Source organism: Macrobrachium nipponense, chromosome 34 (genome assembly GCF_015104395.2).
Source record: "Macrobrachium nipponense isolate FS-2020 chromosome 34, ASM1510439v2, whole genome shotgun sequence".
Classification (NCBI taxonomy): Eukaryota; Metazoa; Arthropoda; class Malacostraca; order Decapoda; family Palaemonidae; genus Macrobrachium; species Macrobrachium nipponense.
The window spans coordinates 25,436,733-25,458,044 of NC_061095.1; the positions used below are offsets into that span (position 1 = coordinate 25,436,733).

At 44.7% G+C, this 21,312-nt stretch overlaps 1 protein-coding gene and 1 long non-coding RNA gene across 3 annotated transcripts in view; one reads left to right on the forward strand and one right to left on the reverse strand.

The window, feature by feature from the left end:
• Positions 1-3,309, reverse strand: part of LOC135207984 (uncharacterized) — a 399,748-nt gene extending 396,439 nt beyond the window's left edge. For both annotated transcript variants that reach the window (XR_010313093.1, XR_010313092.1), the window contains exon 1: positions 2,429-3,309. This is a non-coding gene — a long non-coding RNA (uncharacterized LOC135207984). The remainder of the gene's footprint in view (positions 1-2,428) is intronic.
• Positions 3,310-3,396: 87 nt separating this feature from the next.
• LOC135207979 (Golgi resident protein GCP60-like) overlaps positions 3,397-21,312 on the forward strand; it is a 38,920-nt gene continuing 21,004 nt past the window's right edge. Inside the window, exons 1-5 of the mRNA XM_064240053.1 lie at positions 3,397-3,628; positions 5,392-5,533; positions 6,053-6,193; positions 8,038-8,142; positions 9,223-9,310. Of these exons, the coding sequence (XP_064096123.1) occupies positions 3,421-3,628; positions 5,392-5,533; positions 6,053-6,193; positions 8,038-8,142; positions 9,223-9,310 (684 nt within the window). The 5' untranslated portion in view covers positions 3,397-3,420. The remainder of the gene's footprint in view (positions 3,629-5,391; positions 5,534-6,052; positions 6,194-8,037; positions 8,143-9,222; positions 9,311-21,312) is intronic.

Consider the following 21,312-nt stretch of genomic DNA (forward strand, 5'->3'; position numbering starts at 1 on the left):
CTTGCAGATTCTGTTTTGTATCCTGCAATAAACAAAGGCCTTCTAAGGACACTTGCCACACATTAGTACACAGGGGAGCCCAAAATCTATAACTTTAGTAACTAGATACTCACGGGGTTCCTCCGGTAAAACTAGATTAAACCAGATTTAAAAGTCATACTGAAATGAGGATAACAGTTTAGAAATAAACGTAATGTTCAGACAAAGTGAAACACGTTACAAAGAGAACAATGTGGGGCCAATCATCTTCAGTTTAGCAATCACTGAAGTCCTTTTCACTCTAAAAAAAAAACGGCGAATGAACAATGTTTGTTTGTTTGGTGCTTTTGCGTTGCATGGAACCAGTGGTTATTCAGCAACGGGACCAATGGCTTTACGTGACTTCCGAACCACGTCGAGAGTGAACTTCTATCACCAGAAATACACATCTCTCACTCCTCAATGGAATGGCCGAGAATCGAACCCGCGACCACCGAGGTGGGACGCTAATACCATACCAACCACGCCGCTGAGGCGCTCGAATGAACAATGTGTGTGTGTAAGATTATACCAAGCACAGAAATGAGAAGGATTAGGCGTCAACAAAGTTCTGTTCCGAGCACTTTCAGTTTCCATCAGATAGCCATGGATATATCGAAGGAACATCGAGCCATTTTCTTCACAACTGTCGACTGACCACCAGGTAGGTAAATTCACTGCTTAGGACATGAGAAGCACAATGGGTAGCACAGAAGCCGGAACTTCCGGCTAATGAGATGAGCGTGGAACATCGTAACTGAGAGAGAGAGAGAGAGAGAGAGAGAGACGAGAGAGAGCCGAGAGAGAGAGAGAGAGAGAGAGAGAGAGAGAGAGAGAGAGGTGAGGAGGGAGGGATGGCGGCGGGGTTGGTATGAGGGTAATCTAAAGAACACCGAAGAGAGAATAAGCCTGCCTTTGTTCGCTGCCATCTTTAACTGACCTCATTTTCTTCAAGTGGTGTAGTAAGCCTCTTCAATCGTTTATATGTTAATATCTGAACTTTTATTATCTTAATTTCTGACACTGTATTCCCTGTCGTTAAAGGAAGCCTTTGTCATGAATTATATGTGATGCTTTGTTCTTTGAATTGGGGTAATTCTAAAGTGTCTTAGCTTCAAGCTGGTATTTCATATAACAGTAAAATTTGTACTTTAAACATATTCTGTTCTTATGTAATAATAAGCCATATTAGACCACATATATCAACATGAATATAAATATATATATATATATACTTAATAGGTAATGGGAAATCAACTACCTGAAAAGCAAAAAAAAATAAATAAATAAATAATAATCAGTTGACTTATAACTCAGTAAATAATTTAATGATGAAGTTATGGAAGTGAATACTCTCCGTACTTGACAAGCTATAGGAGAACCTTCAAAACATTTCTCCTATTTTAAAACTCCTACATCATCCAGAAGCGTAATGTCTGCACAACTTTGTTGTCATGTACTGTTATTGTAAAACTAATCGCGCACTATTTAAAGTATTGTACTACATAATTAACCAACGGTTTTATATATTGAGTTTCCACTATAAACACTGAATTGCACGCTAACTTATGCTTCCTAGAATCATAAGAATGCGGTAAGTGAAAATGACCACAAAATTCCGTTCTTGATGGAAAATTGAAAATGTTTTAATAATAAACTAACCTTGTCAAAGGTAAGAGCAATACGAAGTGGTTTTGTGATAAATTTAACTGCTAGCCCTTCTATGCATCAGCTTTGTTATTTATTTTCATGTTTGGTTATATCACCATTTATATTAAGATCTATAGTATTTGCTATTCAACGCGGAGTAAGCACTTAAGCTGGAAATTCACACAGTAGTACGATGTAGTACTAGTTCTGAGAAGATAGGGTGAGTCTAGGCCTAATTACAGTTTTGTCAATCTTAACCAGTGAACATGGTTCATTTGCATTAAGAATCGAATGGAAGCTATTACATAATGTGTACGCTCTTTAATTTCTATAATTATTCTTACGCATCTACGGTGCATTCAGTTGTGCGAAACTCTCTCTCTCTCTCTCTCTCTCTCTCTCTCTCTCTCTCTCTCTTGAAAATAACTGTCTCCTTCCTTTGCTAGATAATAGGCCTTTTCATGCACATGAAAACGATTTCAATCAAATGTTCGGGTCTCCCTCTCTCTTTCGTGTCTAGTATAGCCTATGCTGCCTATCCCCTTCGCAGTTACCCTTAACTACACGTAGGTCTAGGCCTATTTTCAATCTTATCACTCTTAACAAGTCAAATATGATTTACTTGCATTAGGAAGCGAACGAAAGATATATTTATGCATTTGAATTAATAGAAGTATTCATATAAGCCTATAATTAATCTATTTATCCACAATTTTAACATGTAACAGGTAGACTAAACCAGAGTCAAGATGTTAAATACCTGAATCAAGAGTGGTAGCCTACTGTCATGCAGAGGTAAACGTAAGCTCTGTATGACATCATTCTTCTTCAATTTTTTTGCATTTGTAGGGCAGAAGTTGAACAATTTGTGCCTGAGGTTTCTTTACATAACTGCTTTGTTGAAAATGAAGCGAACACACTTTAGTGTTCAAATGGTCAATATTTCTCTGCAGATGTTCTTTACCCACTTCCTACACATTCAGGGAAACATTGCCCCTTTCTGTGATAAAGCACCCACAAATAGCACAGATCACCATGGCAATAACGTACTATATTCCGAAAAACTCACGAATTTTCACAAATTCACGAAAACTCCAGCCTGGCAATTATCACGTGCAAGGGGATGAAGCTACTGCCAGCGGCTACCGATGAACGCACCATATGACGTCATGCGTACAATTCTCCTTGTCTTTTTACATCCTGGTGTAGTATACATAATGACTGTATTCCGTGGAAATACAGGTCAAGATGTTTACCTGTATTCACCATACTTTATGAAAATGTAACCAAAGTATGCATATACACCTGACAGTTGCCCTTACTGCAAAGGGAACTAATACTTCCAGCATAAAATGTTTCATTTAAATTCTGTCTCAAATAACCGGCACGCCAAACCAAGCTAAAAGTTAAATTGCTAACATAGTTATCAGATGACTGTGGTCCTATGAAATGCGATAAACTTGACAAATGTAAAAAAGAAGACTGGTCAATTTAGTGCAAGAAATACAATTTAGCCTATCGCCTGGTTGCAGCAATAGGACTAAAAGTAATAAATCAAATACGTGGCGCAGCAAAATATTTCTAAACGAAAACTGTCACAGAAATAATTTTTTGAAATTGATTATTACTCCACATGTATCACTGTATAACTCATATAGTATTCTATTATTTTTAAGAATTCCTATTGATAAGTCTTTTTTCGCGAAAATTTTACTTCTCGTTGGGAAATTCTACCAGATGTGACATGTAAACATGGCGAGTGGGGCGGACGTCGTTCCAGCTCTTTCCGAAGTGGAATCGGGTGTCGAGGCTCTTGCCGTGTCGGAAAATCACGAAAACGGTGAACAAGACGGCATGACTCAAGAAGAAACAGCTACCACGCCTGTTCAAAATGGTGTTGAAGTTCACTGGGGTTTTACACAGCAGGAGCTCTATCGGATCGCCCTGAAATTTTACAAAGGTAGACTGGGGTGGTTCTATTTGTTTCGTATTGTTATTCGCTAAATCAGTTCTATGAGCTTATGGCCAGGCTTCATTTTGTTGTTCTTGACAGCCTAGGGAAGTCGGCAATATTTAGCACAGGCTAATTTAAACGGGTACACGTAGGCTAGTCTAGGAACCAAGGTAGCCTATGTAGTACTACCTATTATAGCTAAGAAGCTATGCTAAGGCTAGCATAAGCTAGGCTATAGGATAATTCGAAGGCAAAAATGCAGAAGAGCACCTCAAATGTTTTGGTGCCACCCTGATTTTGTAGAACAGGGTACTTATCTGCGGCGGCCTAGACTATGGCAGTTGCGGTTTTTCTTTGCAGTTTTACCTACTGAACAAGAATTTTAAGTAATATTTATTCGGACGACTGTAATTAACTCCCCAGGGGCCAGTACTAAACACGGCGAAATACAATGGACGCCCCAATCCCTAGTGGATGTCGTATCCGCGGTTACGTTCCTTGCATTCCGTGCGGACTGTTTCTGTAGAAATACCCTGATTTTATGTAGGCGATTAACCCCTCCCCCTGGTCAGGTAGTAGCTAGGGCTTATTTCAACCTGGAGCAAAAATTTTTTCCCTAATAAGTTGGTAGTTAGCCTAACAGGGGAAAGATGATAAGTTTAGAATTTTAGGTTTTGCTTGTTTATTCTGTTGAAATGTACTTTGAATATAGGCTTAACCTGGAACCTGGATTACTACAAGGCAACTCGTGCGCTCCATGAATTTTTTGCGGCCAAATTAAGGAGCAAGTGTAGACTGAAGGTTGGCCTAGGCTACCCCTTAGCAGTAGTAGGCATTAGTGGGAATACAGCCTAATCAGAATTACCTTTACCATACCTAAAAGTCAATTTCCAAGGAAATGCCTGGTGCTGAGCAATTATTTAGATCTACCTTTAGTTCCCTTCGAAAACATGGCTGGCATTTATCCTGTGTAAAATATTAAAAGATTTGTTTCAAGCCAACATTGGTATTGAGTTAATTAGGACTCCCTCAACAACCTTTCATCATTTTAATGCTTCTGTGTAAAATTATAACGATTGTAAACCTTTAGGTCGAGAAAATGCCAGGCCTCTGCTTAATTAAACATAAATCCAATGTGTGTCCTCAAATTTACTCTTTTCTCTGCTTCTTGTAAAGCATGCAAGAAAAAAAAGAACTATGTTGAAAATGCCAATCCTTTTCAATTTTTAACTTCCCTGATTCTATGATTATGTAATGGATGCAGGAATCCAAGGTTGATATTTATTTTGTTTGATAATGAAAGAGGTAAATGGATGTCATCCACCGAGTGATTTTTGGTGACCATTTGAACTTTGAAATGGGTGTTGATGAAATATATATCTTCATGACTACCTCTCTCTCATATCCCCAGTATCTTCCTTCAGTGACAGTAAGCTGCTCAAGGATGTTGACCAGAATCAGTGAAAATTAGATAAGCATGGATTCACTCTTTCATGACCCTCAGAGTTAGAAACTACAGAGCCTTATTATTTCACCTAAGAGTATCATAAGATATGGTTCTTACATTTTTGCATAATTTTTGACAGAAATGTCTTGGGCATTTTAGTTCATTGTTTCTTCATTTTGCCAATTTATAGAAATCTCAAGTAAGATTTATAGCTGTGCTGATAAAACTAAAAAAGATATACGTATATATATATATCTGGTAGATGGTTAATATATAAGCTGTAAAGAGCCTGTATATATGCTGTATTTCTCTTGTTTTCTAGATAAGGAAGGGAAGGCAGTAAATTTACGATATGCTGAGAAATGTCAATTAGTTGCTTTAACTCAACAAGTAACTCATGGCCCCTATGATAGTAGCTCTTCACCTCCCGTTGGTGTTTTGGATGTTGTTGGCAAAGATAGAAGGTAAGTATTTCTGTATAATCTTTATTTCCTTATACAAAGGGTAAAGTTTCAATTAGTTACTGTTGTAATTTAGCAGGTTGTTGATACTGATTTTTACAACAAATGAGAGCTTTTGACTACATAAGATTTAGTGTTCATTGAACTTGTCAGATCACCCATGCTGTTATCAAGGGAGGTAATGGACATTTATTTTGCTAAAATACTTCTTGTAAGTTTACAGTGATGATTTTCCCCTTTTTTTACTATTTTGCATTTAGAATATTTTATTCTCTGTTTATCTTTACTTTTCTCAGCTGCATTAGCGTGAATTAAGAACATTTTGAACTGGCTTTAGGTATAATATTATTAAATAGCAAGGGATTGCTATTATTAAAATGATTTTGGGTTATAGTTGTTTTCATTTTATTTTTAGAGCACATCACTGCATCTTGTCATAGTCTTGAATGAGAAAAGTGAATTTCTCTATGCTTATCAACTTTTATATATGTATTTTACTTATGGTTTTTTCTTAATTTTTAGGTTAGCTTGGCAAGCTCTGGGACCTATGAGCAGAGAAGATGCCATGCAGCAGTTTATTGACAGCCTTAGTGATCTGGTTCAAACTTTTCGACCATATGTGGAAGCGCTCTGGGCTGACAAGATTGAGAAAGAAAGAATAGCGTAAGAAAATTTAATGTTTTTTCTAAAGTTTTAGATAGGTGGAGTGCATGAAGTAAATGGTGTATATAGATATTTTATATTTGCTAGCTTTAAAAAATGTGTGGATCCTTTATATCTAATTAATTACATCTAACAGTGGATATGGTTATAGACTTATTAAAATTCTTTTTAGTGCTGCCTTTGACTTGGTTAACCATGAACCTCTTGTACATAAACTTTGAAAGTTAGGTAGTAGAGGCTGTAAACTTCTGTCTTTCTCAGGTTTTTAACTTATAGCAGTTATCATTAGAAGTGATTTTGTTAGGTTAGTTTTGTCAGTTTAAGAGTTCCGCAGACTAGAGGTTTGGGAACTTCATTGTGGTTATTCTTTAGTGACATGAGTGCTCTCGAAGAAATAACATTGTGCTAAATGAAGCCTTATTAGAGGTTTTGAATAGATCAGTAAGTGGGTTATGGGTCTGCAATCCAGAAAAACCAATTCTTTGATTACCAGATATTGTACTGCTCTCTCGCCTTATGCTTCTGTATGTAGGTACAGTGCGCAGTAGGTCTGAATATTAACATGGGTAGATTTATCTTTAAATATATGCAATATATATATATATATATATATATATATATATATATCTATATATATATATATATATATGATATATATATATTATATATAATATATAATAAATATATATATATAGATATATATATATATAATATATATATTATATATATTATATATAATAGTATAGTCTATATTATATATCTGTGGATTTCTCTATTGCATTTATTATTATCAAACATTTTTTTGTCAGTTTTTTTGTATTATATATCTTGCTCTTTCTTTAACTGCCATCAGGTCTTCACCTCTTCCCTTTTTCTGTAATTTCCTTGTCTTCCCCACAGGTTTTCATACCTCTACTTTCACATCCTCTGCTATTCTGACTAACTTTTCCTCATCCTTACCCATCACATGTTCAAACCATGTTATCCTTTAGATCTCAGTCTTTTTCTAGCCTTTGGACATCACTTCTTTCCACCTATTCCTTATTTGGGATATATGGTCTTCCCATTGTAATCCAGCCAAGAATCTTGACATTTTGTATTCATACTTTTTCAAAATCCTCTCCAGTGTTATTGTTTGTGTTGCTTAGAGTAGTGCGAGCCTTATTAAGACTGCTTTTGTTGATTATCTACCTGGAATGTAGCCAAACTGACAATTTGTCTAGTCCTATCACTCATTGCTACTCTTATTAACTTATGTTATTCCAGGTGATGTGAAGGCTTTTCCATTTTTCTTCTTTCTTGATGACTCTCTTTAACACAATTTGGTCTTTGTTGGTTCATATATTGTGAAAAAGCATCTGAAATGATGGGCTAGTGGATGATTAGCATGCAGTGTTGTTAAACTTTTTAAATATATCTCGAGTTATTTATGATATGCAAATTTGTGAATTAATGTCATTGCAAGATTATATCTCTGTTTATTTTCTCAACCTACCCGACTATAACCTTTCATATTTTAAGGAACTGTAATGTTTGCTATTACCTAACCCTTATGCCTGTACTCTTGTCTTATGGATTGTAATAGTATTCTTATTCATAGATTAAATGTAATTGTTTCAGGATTTGCCAGGTATTCCTTTGGGTAATTCCATGCTTCCATTAAGCCTGTATAATGACTGTTATCAAACTGGATGTAATAGAATAAGCAGAGTGGTTTTTCAGTTAGTTTGTTTGGCTGCTGTTATTGCAAAACACCATTTGTCTTTTGGGGGTTAGGAATTTATTCTCATGGAAACTTTTCTTGAAAACGAGGTAGGTGACTTCACTTTGATTTAATCTTTCAGGAGAGAAGAGGAGGAAAGACGGAAGGAGGAGGAGGAACAAAGGAGAATAGAAGAGGAGGAACGATTACGAGAAGAGGAAGAGAGGAGAAAGCAAGAAGAGACAAAGTAAGATTTGTTTTCTTAGTTTGAAACTGATAATATATTTCTGTAGATGGGTTTTCATGTCTAGTGTAAGTGTTTGCAACTAGAATGTCTTATATTTCAATTTTTATATGGCTAGAGGATTGTCTTCCTATCTGATGAATGCAAGTAATGTGTGATGAAGGGGAGTTCGAAGCATAATGTTTCATACATGTATCAAAAGTTTACAATTTAGTTAATTTAAAACGAAAACTATAGAAATCAAAGCGTGAGAATTGTTTTACAATAGGACAAGTTTTTTTACAAATTCATTTATCAAGAATAGCCTTAATTGTTCAGGACATATTCAGGTGCACTTAAGTGCAGAGGGGCCAAGAAAACTTGCAGAAAGGGCAAAAGATTTAGTCAAAGCAGGAGGAGTAGTAGACTTGGAGAAAGGATGAGACAAATCATTCAAGGAAGCAATAGGGCATTTATGAAGTTCACACAGTCAGGGTCAGGAAGCAAGGCAATAATTGAAGGAAGAAGACTGAATGGGTGGAAAGAAAGTAGAAGTAGCAGGTGCAGCACGCTTATACCACTGAATGAGAGGCCATTCTATAGACAAATTGCCAGTTATTTCTGGGCACTGTAATGGGGTTCCTTTTGTTGTGAGGACAGCATAAATGTACTACAGGGTTCCCCTTCCCTCCCCCACAAGTATGTTGAGGCATAATGAAGCTAATGCTAAAAGTAACATGCATACTTTAAATCAAAACCCAAAATTAGAATTATGTGAACTTGAAATTAACCTAACTCAATTCATTCAAAACAACTTACCAAGAGCTGCGATGTTCTGAAACTAACCACTTAAAGTTACTTGGTAAAAGTGAATAAAACTCCAAAAGCTCAGGAAAATAGGGGCCAGCAGAGTAATGCCACATTAATTGAAATAGTACTTCAATTATATTAGTAGTTGAAATACTTTTTGGGTACATTTTTCCTTTCCTATTCATCCAATAGCTAAGCTTTTTACTGGCTTTGTAATCCCTTTTACTTATTTGTAATGTGCCAGTTTTGGAAAAATATTACTTTATGTACATCTTTCAAAATGTTTCTTTACAGGAGGCAGATTCAGGAAGCCTTAAATCAACAGACGTATGAACAGTTTCGCAACTATGCCGAACAGCAATTTCCTGGTAATCCAGAACAGGTCAGTTTTGCTATGGTACCTTTCTATCTCATTTTAGTGTGCAGATTATAATAATTTTTGGGATCACCTGAAGAAAAGCGACCCCAACACACGCTGGGGTCGCTTTTCTTCTGGTAGAAAATATTGGGGTCGCTTTTCTAAAGGTGAGGAATTAACAGGGGTTACCGTAAGGCCGTGGCGGAACGGCGCCTCGCGCCTTATCCGCATATTTAAAGATTCTTGGCAAGCTCAGTATGTTCTGGCAAGAGGTAATGTTGCGCTGCACGCGCTAGCCACAGGGGTTACAGTAGGTTTGATTAATTTTGTACTGAAATTGCAAGCCAATACACTTTTAATGAACTATTGATTGTTTGTCTAAATTTGTGTTTTTAACAAATGTTTAATAAAGTAGTTTTTAATGAATATATATCTATATTTTTTCTCCTTTTTTCTATAATATTATGAACTAAAGTGGGTCACCTGAAGATTGGAGACACCAACAAGCAGGGGTCGTTTATCTTCAGGTGGAAAATATTGGGGTCGCTTTTCTTCAGGAGGAAAATATTGGGGTCGATTTTCTTCAGGAGAGGTATTAGGGGTCGCTAATCTTCAGGTGATCCAATTTTTATAATGGGAGTTTGGTCTTACTATATTTCATTATCCAATGCCCTTCCCTCTCATTGACATATACTAGCAACGGCAGTAACTTTCTTCAGGGAAAATGTAGTGTGTTTTGAATATTGTTCCTCAGAGTATTCTTCAATATCTGACAATTATCTGAAGTTATTGTGCATTATCTTTTCAACCATTTGCTTCTGTAAGCTAAATGGACACTTCCACATTTAACCCTCTTACGCCGAAGCCCTAAAAATCAAAACCTCTCCCGTATGCCGAGGCGGGTTTGGAGTGAGCGCGGAAGCGGAAAAAATATTTTGTTCAAATAATCACAGTGCGCTTAGTTTTGAAGATTAAGAGTTCATTTTTGGCTCCTTTTTTTGTCAGTGCCTGAAGTTTAGTATGCAACAGAGAATCCAGAAGAAAAAAAAAATATCATTATCATATGTAAATAATGCGATATATGGTAGCGAAAAAAAAAATTAATCCATAATTGTATTCAAATCACGCTGTGCGAAAAACGGTTAAAGCTAACGAGTTACTTTCTTATATATAATACATTGTAAAAAGATAAAAGCAACACCGGAAAAATATTACCATAAAATGATGCACGAATTTGTAACATGAGGACATGAAAAAATGTTTTTTTCAAAAATTCACCGTAAATCTAAATATTGTTCTAGAGACTTCCAATTTGTTTCAAAATAAAGAAAAATGATTGAACATTACGATACTGCAAGAGTTTTAGATTAGAATTGCAGATTTCAACCATTTCGGACGAGTTAAAGTTGACCGAATGTCGAATTGTTCCGACACGGCATACAAACCTTCGGTCCTTTTACAATAGGAAGGTTACTAGCGGCAGCTGGATAGGTCGTAAGCTTTCGAACAAGGGGTTCGGTAGTTAACTGCTTGTCCGACAGGCGCGCACGCGTGCGACTGGGAGGTAAACAATCACTTTGTTCCGATACGTAATACAAACCATCGGTCCTTTAACAATAGGAAGTAGCTAAGCGGCAGCTGGACGGTCGTAAGCTCGAACAAGGGGAGAACAGGTAGTTAACCTGCTTGTCCGACAGTCGCGCGCCGCGCGACTGGGAGGTAAACAAATCACTTTTGCTTTCGGCCGCGGGTGTGAAGGACGTGTTTTCGTCATCGCTCTCTGCCCGCTTCATCGTCGTATGCTTTGTTTATATTGTGTTTTCTACTAATGGTTTGTTTGACTTGAAAATGAAACTGTAAGTACACTGTTTTCATTTTCATTACTTAATTATGAACCCTTGAATTATGTCTCGGTGCCGAGGGCGGCGCGCTCGCGCCGAGTCATGTATTTGGGCGAAAGGTGTAATTGAAAAATGTAAGTACTTTTTCATTATATTTTTGCCCTGTGCGTTCGTTACCGAGAGTGTGAGTGCGCTCGGCACGAACTTTTAATTTTGTATATAGAATGCAATGAAAGTGGATTCGCAATTGCAATATTCTTTTCATTTTCATTTATTGGTTGCATGAATTTAATCTGGATCAATTTTCGTTCTTACCCGGGAATTGATCCTTACGATTTTTTATGTGAAATGAAATCGCAAGTGCAGTATTCTGTTTCATTTTCATATATATTTTATGATAGCATCATATTATTGGATCAAGTTTCCGTTCTTACCCGGGAATTGATCTTTCTCTTTTAAGTTCTATGAATTGAATCGCAAGGGCAGTATTCTGTTTCATTTTCATATTACTTTTCACTGCTGTGCGGGGGTGGGGGAAGCGAAGGTCTGCCAGGAAGTTGGTAGCCGATTCTTCGTCTTCCTTCCTGCCCCCGCTCAGCTTCTTCATTGTATTTTGTATGTGGGGGCTTCCTTGCGTTCGGGGTGGGGCATGTCTTCCCCCCGTGCGTGAGGGAACCCCTCTTACTAATCTATCTATGTTACGCAGGTGCTACATCCGTGGGAGACGACCTTGAATGTAGATGTAGATCCTCACGAGGTTGTACTCGTTGTCGGGGGCGAGAGTGCTCCCGCAACGAGCCCTGTGTAACGTGTATGCATTCGTCAGAGGCGCAGGTGGGTTGCTGTACGAGGACACAAAAGTCATCGGAAGTCCAGTGACTCCTTTGGTAACGGACGTCCAGTTTGTTACTCGGGGTCTTCCGTCCGCTCTGGGTGGGGTTCTCTCCCCCCAGGCGCGAGGAAGCCCCTCTAATTAACCCGACTGTTTGCTTCCGCAGGTTTGCCATCAGCGAGGACGACCTGGGACAGGTGTGAGAGTTCGCTGGGACTGCAGGGTTGATTTCAGCGGTTGGCGGGGTCGGCAGTGGTCACTCATGATACGGTAACCACTACAACAACCAAATCTCGACACCAGCATATGAGATGTCACCGCACCTGGTGTACACACCACATGTCATGTCGGTAACACCCCACGGCTGCAATCCAGAACCAATTCCTGCCGTGCCAATCAGGACGGTGACCACCGCCACCTGGGTTCTTTGTATGCCGACCCCCCGGACTGCCGCTGCCCAAAGAGTACCCCCTGGCCCCGGACCTGCCGCCAGTGCCGAGGATGACGGTAGCTGCCGACAGGACGCCTGTCTCTCCTGTGGTACCTGCCGTGCCTGCCGTACCTGTTGCTGTCCCAGCCGCTCAATTCCCTTTCAGATCAGGTGCCTGCTGCTCATTCACTTTCAGATGTTCCATGCGGTTCCTGGACCTGTTCCTGTTGTTCCTGCTGTTGGTGATGCTGTCACAGTCTCAGGTCTTTCCGGACAGGTGCAGTCGGGCCCTGTTGCTTCGGCAACTGCCCCGGCTCCCTCCTGGATTGGAAGACCTGACGTCTGTCCTGCGGAGCCTGGCGAAGAAGACCTTCCCCTTCGACTTCTAAGGCCAAACAGCCGAAGAAGAAGAAGGTTGCCTCCTTCCCCCCTAAGAAGACTCCTTCGGGATCTTCTAAGGGCCCGGCTCGCTCAGGCGAGTCTGGGGAGCTCTTCTGCTGGTCCTCCTGTTCCTTCGGGCAACGGGGCCCGTCGCTTCTTCTGCAAAGAAGAAGTCGACGGGGACCAGAGGGCACCAGCCTCGGCTGGTGCGTCCTCACCTGGTGCTAGCGGGTCTGCGCTAAACCAGGTTCCGTCTCGGCCGCTTCTCGTTCGCGAGAAGCACCGAGTGGACGCTCTTCCAAGAAGACCGTCCAGCCAAAGTTTTGACGCCCGAGCTCGCTCGCCGTCAAGACAGCGGCGCGGAGCAGAAGACTGGCGAGAGTCGTGCACACGACTCTCGCCAGGCCAGTGGACGCTCTCGCAGCGATCAACTGGCTGCTCGGGCTAACGTGACGGTCGCTGATCAGCCAGGGTTGAGGCGAGGAAGGAGTCCCCGCGGCCGCCGGTACCAGCCACGGCTGGTACCAGCGACTCGACGCGCCGATCGGACGCTGGCCGGTCTCGACGCGACACAGAGCCTAGCAGGTCACCCGTCCGCCGCTCCCGATGGGACCGGGCGGAGACGGTGACCAGCGGCAGCTCGCCTGACGCTAGAAGATCGGTCTCGACGTTCTCAGCCGAGCCAATCGCCCCAGGCGAGCGGTAAGGCTAGGCCGTGCTGCTCGACCGTCACCGCGGGTTGACGATCAGCAGCAGCCCTCCACGCACGCTGGTCCTGCCAGCGAGCGAGGGGGGAGCGTCAGGTCTGCCTCTCCCATAACGGGTTGAGGCGAGGAAGGGGTCCCCGCGGCCGTCGGTACCAGCCACGGCTGGTACCAGCGGCTCGACGCGCCGAGAGGACGACTCGCCGGTCTCACCGTGACAGCGAGCCTAGCAGGTCACCTGACGCCGCTCCCATCGGGACCGGGCGGAGACGGTAACCAGCAACAGCTCGCCTGACGCTAGAGATCAGCGTCGACGTTCTCAGCCAAGCCTCTCGCCTCAGGCGAGCGGCAAGGCTAGGCATGCTGCTCGATCGCCACCGCGGGTTGACGATCAGCAGCAGCCCTCCAAGCACGCTGGTCCTGCCAGCGAGCTAGGGGGGAGCGTCAGGTCTGCCTCTCTGTACCTTCAACCTCCTCGGGTCTCGCCGGGAGGAGCGAGGTACCTATGAGTGATCGCGAGAGGTGCGCCGCTCGCGACCCCGCTATGACGCCGTATGGACCAGGCACGGTTCTAGGACCGACCAGGACATACGCGCAATTAGCTGGAGGCGACCGTCAGGGGTCTGCCGCTCTTCCTCCTTCTGAAGGAGGAGTATCTAGGGATCTGTTCTTGTTGGAGGGACTGGGACGGTCCTACTCCGCAAGACGCGGTTACTCCCGAGATACAGAGGAATTGCAGAAGTCATAAGCTGATTCGTCAGCATAATGACCCTGCGGAAGGATTGCCGCTCCCACCAGCAGAGCCCACGTCTCTGCTCGAGTCGTTTTGGGGCCCGAGAGGGAACCCAAACCGACGGGGGTCTGCCGCGATCGGAGCTTGCCGATTCTGTCTCGAACCAGTGTCTCGTCTCCGGACAAGAAGGCTCTCTCAGTTTCTGGCCGGTCGATCAAGCTACTTCCACCTCCTCTACTGCGACAGCGGCGTTTTTCTACGTGTCTTCGGACACCGTATTTAAATACTCCTTCGGTCCTCCTGAGAGGTTTCGACCTCGACGAGGACTGGAATGAGTCGGAGGACGGTATCGGCTCTCTCCTGTCCAAGGTTGTCGATCAGCCCCACCCAGACGACGTTCACAGTGGCGGCAGACCCCTTACCTACAGTGAGAGTTCGTAACCCTCCGCGGGAAAACGTTTTCTCCTGACGATACGTTTTCCCAGACTCTGAGAGGCCATCGCCGCAAGGCGATGGCTGCTCCTACTCTTCTCCAACTGCTAGTTCCACTGGGAAGGCGAGCGAGTATCCATTCCTTCCCCATTCCCTCTCTCCTTACGGCTACGAGGGAAAGGGGAAGGATCCTACAGAGATTTCTTTGTAGGATCCCACGTTCGGGACTGCGCTACCGGGGGGACCTTCGGGTCCTACCTGACGTAAGCCCCGGTCGTTGAGGAGGAATCCTGCTCCATTCGATTTCTACGGGAATCGAGAGGACCACCAGCCGATATCGTTTGACGAATTCGGTGGGGGTTTCGCAGACTGCTTAGAATTCTACGGAATTTCTAGCGCATTCAGAGTGTTCGAGTTTTTACGATCTTCAAACACTTACGCGAGACCACGGTCCAAAGTGAGCGAGACGAGAATCCCCCCCCGATATGTTACACGATAATCGGGAACCTCGCCTATGCTCGAATTCCTGGAATTTCTAGCATTGTGAAGAAGACTGCTGCTGAAGAAACTATCTCACAGTAGGCGACCAACCTGGAATAGAGGAGATCGGACGGGAATATCCAGTTTGGCTTGAACTATCGTCTTAGTATTCTGTTCACCATTGAAGCTTTCCTCGAGACGACTTCTCCCTCACTCTCTTTGATAGAGAACGAAGGTGGTCGATCTCCAATCCTTATTTTGTTTTCTTGAAGGAAAGAATTTAGGATGGAGATCGTTGTTCAGAATCCTACAAATATACTACGTATATTAACCTCGCGACCTGATTCTGCTAAGCAGTTGAATTGTCCGAGGGGTAGGCGCATATCTAGTTATTCTACGGATTGCGACTTAGACGAGAAGTATTATAATTGAACTGCAACTCGGGGTTGCCTGCACCTCCCAGGAGTTTTCAGTTTCAATTTTATATACTTATGGTTTTGTCACGACAACACCATTTCAACTTTTATATTTACCGAAATTCGTTTCGCCTAAATATAATTGCCCGAGCATATCTTTTATGCTCGGTAGTTCTAGCCGAACGCATTCCTTCGTGGAATAATGGATTACCTTGCAACTCAGGATGACGGAGTCCCAGCATGGCTCCAACCACTGCGTATTGAACTGCCTGATATAAGCAGCTCAGTATCAGCTGGGCCTCCGAGATTCACGGTCATGTATGTCTCTCTCTCCCCTGCTTGATTGACTACCGAACCGTATCTCTGCCTAACAATCATGGACTTAGGTCTCTGATTAACGGGGATTCTCGCAATAATGAAGGACCATCTACTGCGGTGACGCTAGATTCCATCGCCTTCGACATTGCGAGAATTTTCAACAGAGATATCTCTTGGACTCTTGCATCTTTCTGTTTACCGCACGGTAACAGAAGTCTGTACAAGTCTCCCGCTGCATCGCACTGCGATAATGCGAATGATTTTGCAGACATCTGAGTTTGTCTTCAAAATATCTCGTATTCGTAGGTGTACAATTGTTCATTGTTCAACCCGAATTACAAGATGTGTCAGAAGACATCGCCCTACTCTCCGACCTGACAGCTCTACCTCCAAATGTTCAGCCCATGAGAAGCAGTTCTTCAGGCGGCTTTCACCTGTGTTTTCATTACCGAAGAACGCCCCGCTTTCATTGCAACTACGACTTTCTCACCGGACAGCAATGAAATAGCGGGTAGCGTTTCAGTCATTTGTAAGCAGGTTATGAATCTTGAGATCTCTCGATTCATATGTGAAGACGTAGGTTGCATTCAATATCTACCTTCGTCTTCACGGTACATAGTATTGTTTCTCTTAGCTGAGATTCAACAAACATGAGATGTTTTACCTTCAGGGACCTAGGTCTCTAGAAGGCAATTGACTTTCGCCTGTTGGGTACATGCCTTAAGAGAATCATCACCTCGCTGTCCGGCAATGGTGACAAACAAATACATCATTGGTTGGTCTCTCGGCATAACCCATTTAAAGGCGAAGGTCAACGTGACTTACTCGGATGCTTTGACAACTTGCCTCCTACCGAACGCAGTCGGTCGGCAGCTGTCAGAGCGCCCGAGTCAGTTTACGAATTACGCTGTTGACTTAGTTCGGTTGTTACACAGCAACCATTACTTCGTTTAATAGCTTGTCACAGTACCCATACCATTGACACCCACCATGGAGTGTCGGTGTCCTATCCACTACCGGAAGAAATTCGCTGCATGGGGATAGGAGGATGCGAGAGACTTCGTTGCTAACGGACAGACCAGTTGGGTACTGGACATCACCGAAGTAGAGAAGAGGGATAGGTCATGCGACTATTTCCTTCTTTTCCTCTGAGGAACTGCATGACTTCTCCTGCGAAGTCAGGCACCCAGGGATGGGGATCCGTGACGCTCGATTTCGTACCGAACTTCTGTAGCGAAGACTCAGAACCCTTCGGTCCCTGACGATTGGTTCGAGTCGTTCACAATCCCCTCCCTAATGGACTTCACCGCCTTCGATGCGAAGGAGATGCTGCCTTGTCCACAGGAACTTCTCCTTGGCGCAGGTACTGAAGGCAGGGGTCTGGTCCAACCAGACCACATGCCCTTCTTCTAACTTCGGGATATTGCCCACAGGTCCTTGGATCTTTTTCCTTGGGACCGTGGTGGCTGCTCAACACGTTGTGTAGCGAACCCAGACCCTCGCAGGCTGAACAGCATCGAGTCCTGGTGTGACCGTAAGAATGGATGGTGAATGAGAGTGTGACTGGCTCCTCTTCCCATCTTTTTCTTCCCCCTCTACCTGTGGTTAGAGGGACACGGTCGTCACCCTGCTGGATAAGGACAAGATTGCCAGGTGAGCTACTCAACAGAGCCCCATCCTATCCCTTTCACTAGGGATAGGAGCGTATATCCACCACTTCCTCCAACAAGGGGGAGGAAGTGGATGCCAGCTTGAGACAACCCATACTTTATGTTGCCTCTTGCAAACAGGAACAAGTTCTTGCTGCTGGTACGAAGAGGATACGCTTGCCTCTCTCTTAGTACTCGGCCCAGAGGTCTGACCATTGATCCTGCGGTGCACACCCCGATCAATCGGACAGAGGCTTGGATCCCTCCCTCGCTCTTACGACCAGGGAGGCATTCCAGGGATGGACGAACACCAGTCTGTTCATCAAAAGACTCAGATTCCTCCCACCAAGAAGTGAGTCTTCCTATTGTTAAAGGACCGATGGTTTGTATTACGTATCGGAACAAATGACATTTGTCGAAAATTGCATTTTTCCTAACTATACAAACCTGAGGTCCTTTACATATAGTCCCTCCTCATGCCACCCCTCACTCTGCGTATTTTGCATGGGCCAAAAGCAAAAGTGATTTGTTTACCTCCCAGTCGCGCGGCGCGCGACTGTCGGACAAGTTCAGTTACTACCGTTCTCCCCACCCTTGTTCGAAGCTTACGACCGTTCCAGCTGCCGCTTAGCTACTTCCTATTGTTAAAGGACCTCAGGTTTGTATAGTTAGGAAAAATGCAATTTTCGACAAATTGTCATTTTGCTTTCGGCCTGCTGGCGTGTAGACGTGTGTAGCATTGCTCTCTGCCCGCTTCATCGTCGTTGCTATCGCATGGTTGTGTTTTTCTTTTTCTATTTATCTAGTGAAACTGAATTGTAAGTACAATCATTTCATCTTTATTTCCATTGAATTCAATTGTGAATTAAAGGATCTTGGTTTCACCACGCCCTCCGATTACCCGAGTGCCGGGACTGAAGGGCGTAAGTGCGGGAATTCATATTTCCCAGAAACGATCCTCGTATTGTGTATGCTCGGTGCCGAGGGTGGGAGAGCGCTCGCTCCGAGCCTTATATTTTGGTTGGAAATGTGTAGATGAAAATCGTAAGTAAGTACCCTTTTCATTTATATTTTTTTGACCTGTGTGCTCGTTGCCGAGCGAATGCGCCCGGCACGAAAACTTATTCTGTATGAAAGTGGAATCGCAAGTACAGTATTCTTTTTCAATTTCATATATTTATTTTGATTGTTTAATACTCATTTGGATCAGTTTCCGCTCTTACCCGGAAATTGATCCTTTCCCCTTTTTATTTGAATGAAGTGAAATCGCAAGTGCAGTATTCTTTTTCATTTTCATATTTTATTGGGATTGCATTATTTACTTGGATCAATGTTTCCGCTCTTACCCGGGAATTGATCCTTCCCCTTTTTATTTTGTATGAAGTGAAATCGCAAGCGCAGTATTCTTTTTCATTTTCATATATATTTTGATTACATCAATTCATCATGGATCAAGGTTTCCGTTTCATAATCGGGAATGGATCCTTTTACCTTGCGCTCGGTACCGAGGGCGCAAATGCGCTGGATCCGAGCCCTCTTTCATTGGTAAGTGAATCGTAATGCAAGATTCTTTTTCATTTTATTCCTTATAATATTGATTGCATCAATATTTATTTTGGTTCAAGTTCCGCTCAGTCAGGGAATTGATCCTTATGCCCTTGCATTCGGTGCCGAGGGCACGATTGCTCTCGGGCTCTTTATTATTGTTTGTTGGGTACATGGGTGCTGTGCGGGGGTGGGGAACGAGAATCCCCCACCCCCCCGCTCAGCTCCCACAGATGGCCCTTCCCCTTCGCGGGGGGAGGTTATCTGGGTCCTTCTCCTCGCCCGATCCGTCGAAGCGCGGGGGGGGAGGGCGCTCGTGCCGTCCGATGTACAATTGTATTCGGGGTCTTCCGCTCGTTCGGTGTGGGGCTCGCCCCCCCCGTGTGAGGGGACTTCCTCCCCCCCCCCACTAATCACTACTACTGTTATTTCAGCAGGTGCTACTGCCACGAGGGTGGACCTTGATGAGGTATGGGCGTCCTTCGATTTGCAGGGCGTGCCTAGTGTCCAGGGGCTGCTGTTCTATGTTCTGGGCCTGCTGTGGTCACCCATGGAGCGGTGACCACAACAACGATATCGACTCCAGGTGACGACGTCCCTCCTCACCTGGTGTACTCGCCTCACGTGGTAACAGTCTTGCCTACAGCTGCTGTGAAGTGCCGTTTGCCGTACCGAGAGGGGGTCATGCCGCCGCCGCTCGTGGTTGCCGCGCTGCCGCGACCACACTTCCGCTGCCCTAGAGCTTGCCCCTGGACCTGCCGCCAGTACCAGGATGTTGCTGGCTGCTGCTCCACCTCCTGTGTTTCCGGTGCTGCCTGCCGTACCTGCTGATTCTGTGCTGACTGTCCCTGCAGTTGCTGTGCTAGCTGTCCCTGCCGTTGCTGTGCTAGCTGTCCCTGCCGTTGCTGCGCTGGCTGTCCCTGCCAATGCTGTGCTGGCTGTGCCTGCTGTTCCTGAGATGCCCATACCTGCTGACGTTGTCCCTGTTCGTGGTGGTACTGCCCCAGACTTTGGTCTGTCTGTACAGGTGCGTCCAGGCCCTGTGGCTTCGGCTACAGCAGCCCCGGCTCCGCCCTGGATGGCAGATCTTATGTCTGTCCTGAGGAAGCTGACGAAGAAGAGGAGGAAGGTGTCGTCATCGTCGTCTTCATCTTCTTCATCGTCGTCGGCTGCCGCCTCTTCCCCTTCGACTTCTAAGGCTTCACAGCCGAGGAAGAAGAAGGTTGCCTCCTCCCTCCTAAGAAGTCTCCCTCGGGAGCTTTCTCGGGAGACCCGTCTCACCTCGGTGGGACGGAGGATTCCTTCCGCTGGTCCTCCTGCTCCTTCGGGAGCGGGGCCCGTCTCTCTTCTTCAAGAAGGAAGAAGACTACGGGGACCAGAGGGGTACCGGCTAACACCGGTACTTCCTCGCCTGGTGTCAGGGGCTTTGCCACTACACCAGGTTCCGTCTCGGCCTCTCGTCCGCAAGAGATACCGAGTGTACCGTCACCTACCAGTGACCGTGCAGCCAAGAATCAGGCACCAGAGCTCGCTCGGCGCCAGGTTCACGGCACGGAGCGGAAGGCTTGTGAGAGCCGCTCAGGCGCCTCCCACCAGGCCAGCTCTCGCTCTCACGGCGATCAGCTGGCTACCCGGGCTAACGTGACGGTCTCTTACTGGCCACGTGCTGAGGCTGGGAAGAGGTCCTCCCGATCGCCGGTGCCAGCGGCTGGCAGGCACCAGCGGTGTGACGCGCCGTGAGGACTGGCACCGGTCTCACCGTGACAGTGGTCTTCGCAGGTAGCCCGACCGTCGCTCCCACAGGGAACGTGCGGGTACGGCAACCAGCAGCAGTTCCCCTGACACACGAGATCGGTGTCTCTGTTCTCGGTCCAGCCGTTCTCCCCAGGGAAACGACTCGACTAGGCCTGCAGCTCGATCCCCACCACGGGTTGGCGATCGCCTGCAGCCCTCCAAGCCCGCTGGTTCGGCCAGCGAGCGAAGGGGAGCGTCAGGTCTTCCTCTCCCGTGCCTTCAACTTCCCCAGTTTACACCGGGAAGAGCGAGGCACAGCGCAGTGATCGTGAGGGGCGCGCCCCGCACGATCCCGTCACGACGCCGTATGTACCAGGCATGATCTTCGGACCGACCAGGAAGTACGCGCAAGTGGCAGGAGGAGACCGAGAGGGCTGTCGCTGTTCCCCCTCTTTAAGGGGGAGGTTCTCGGAATATATGCTCCTGTTTGAAGGGCTTAACGGTCCTACTCTGCAAGATGCTGTGACTTCC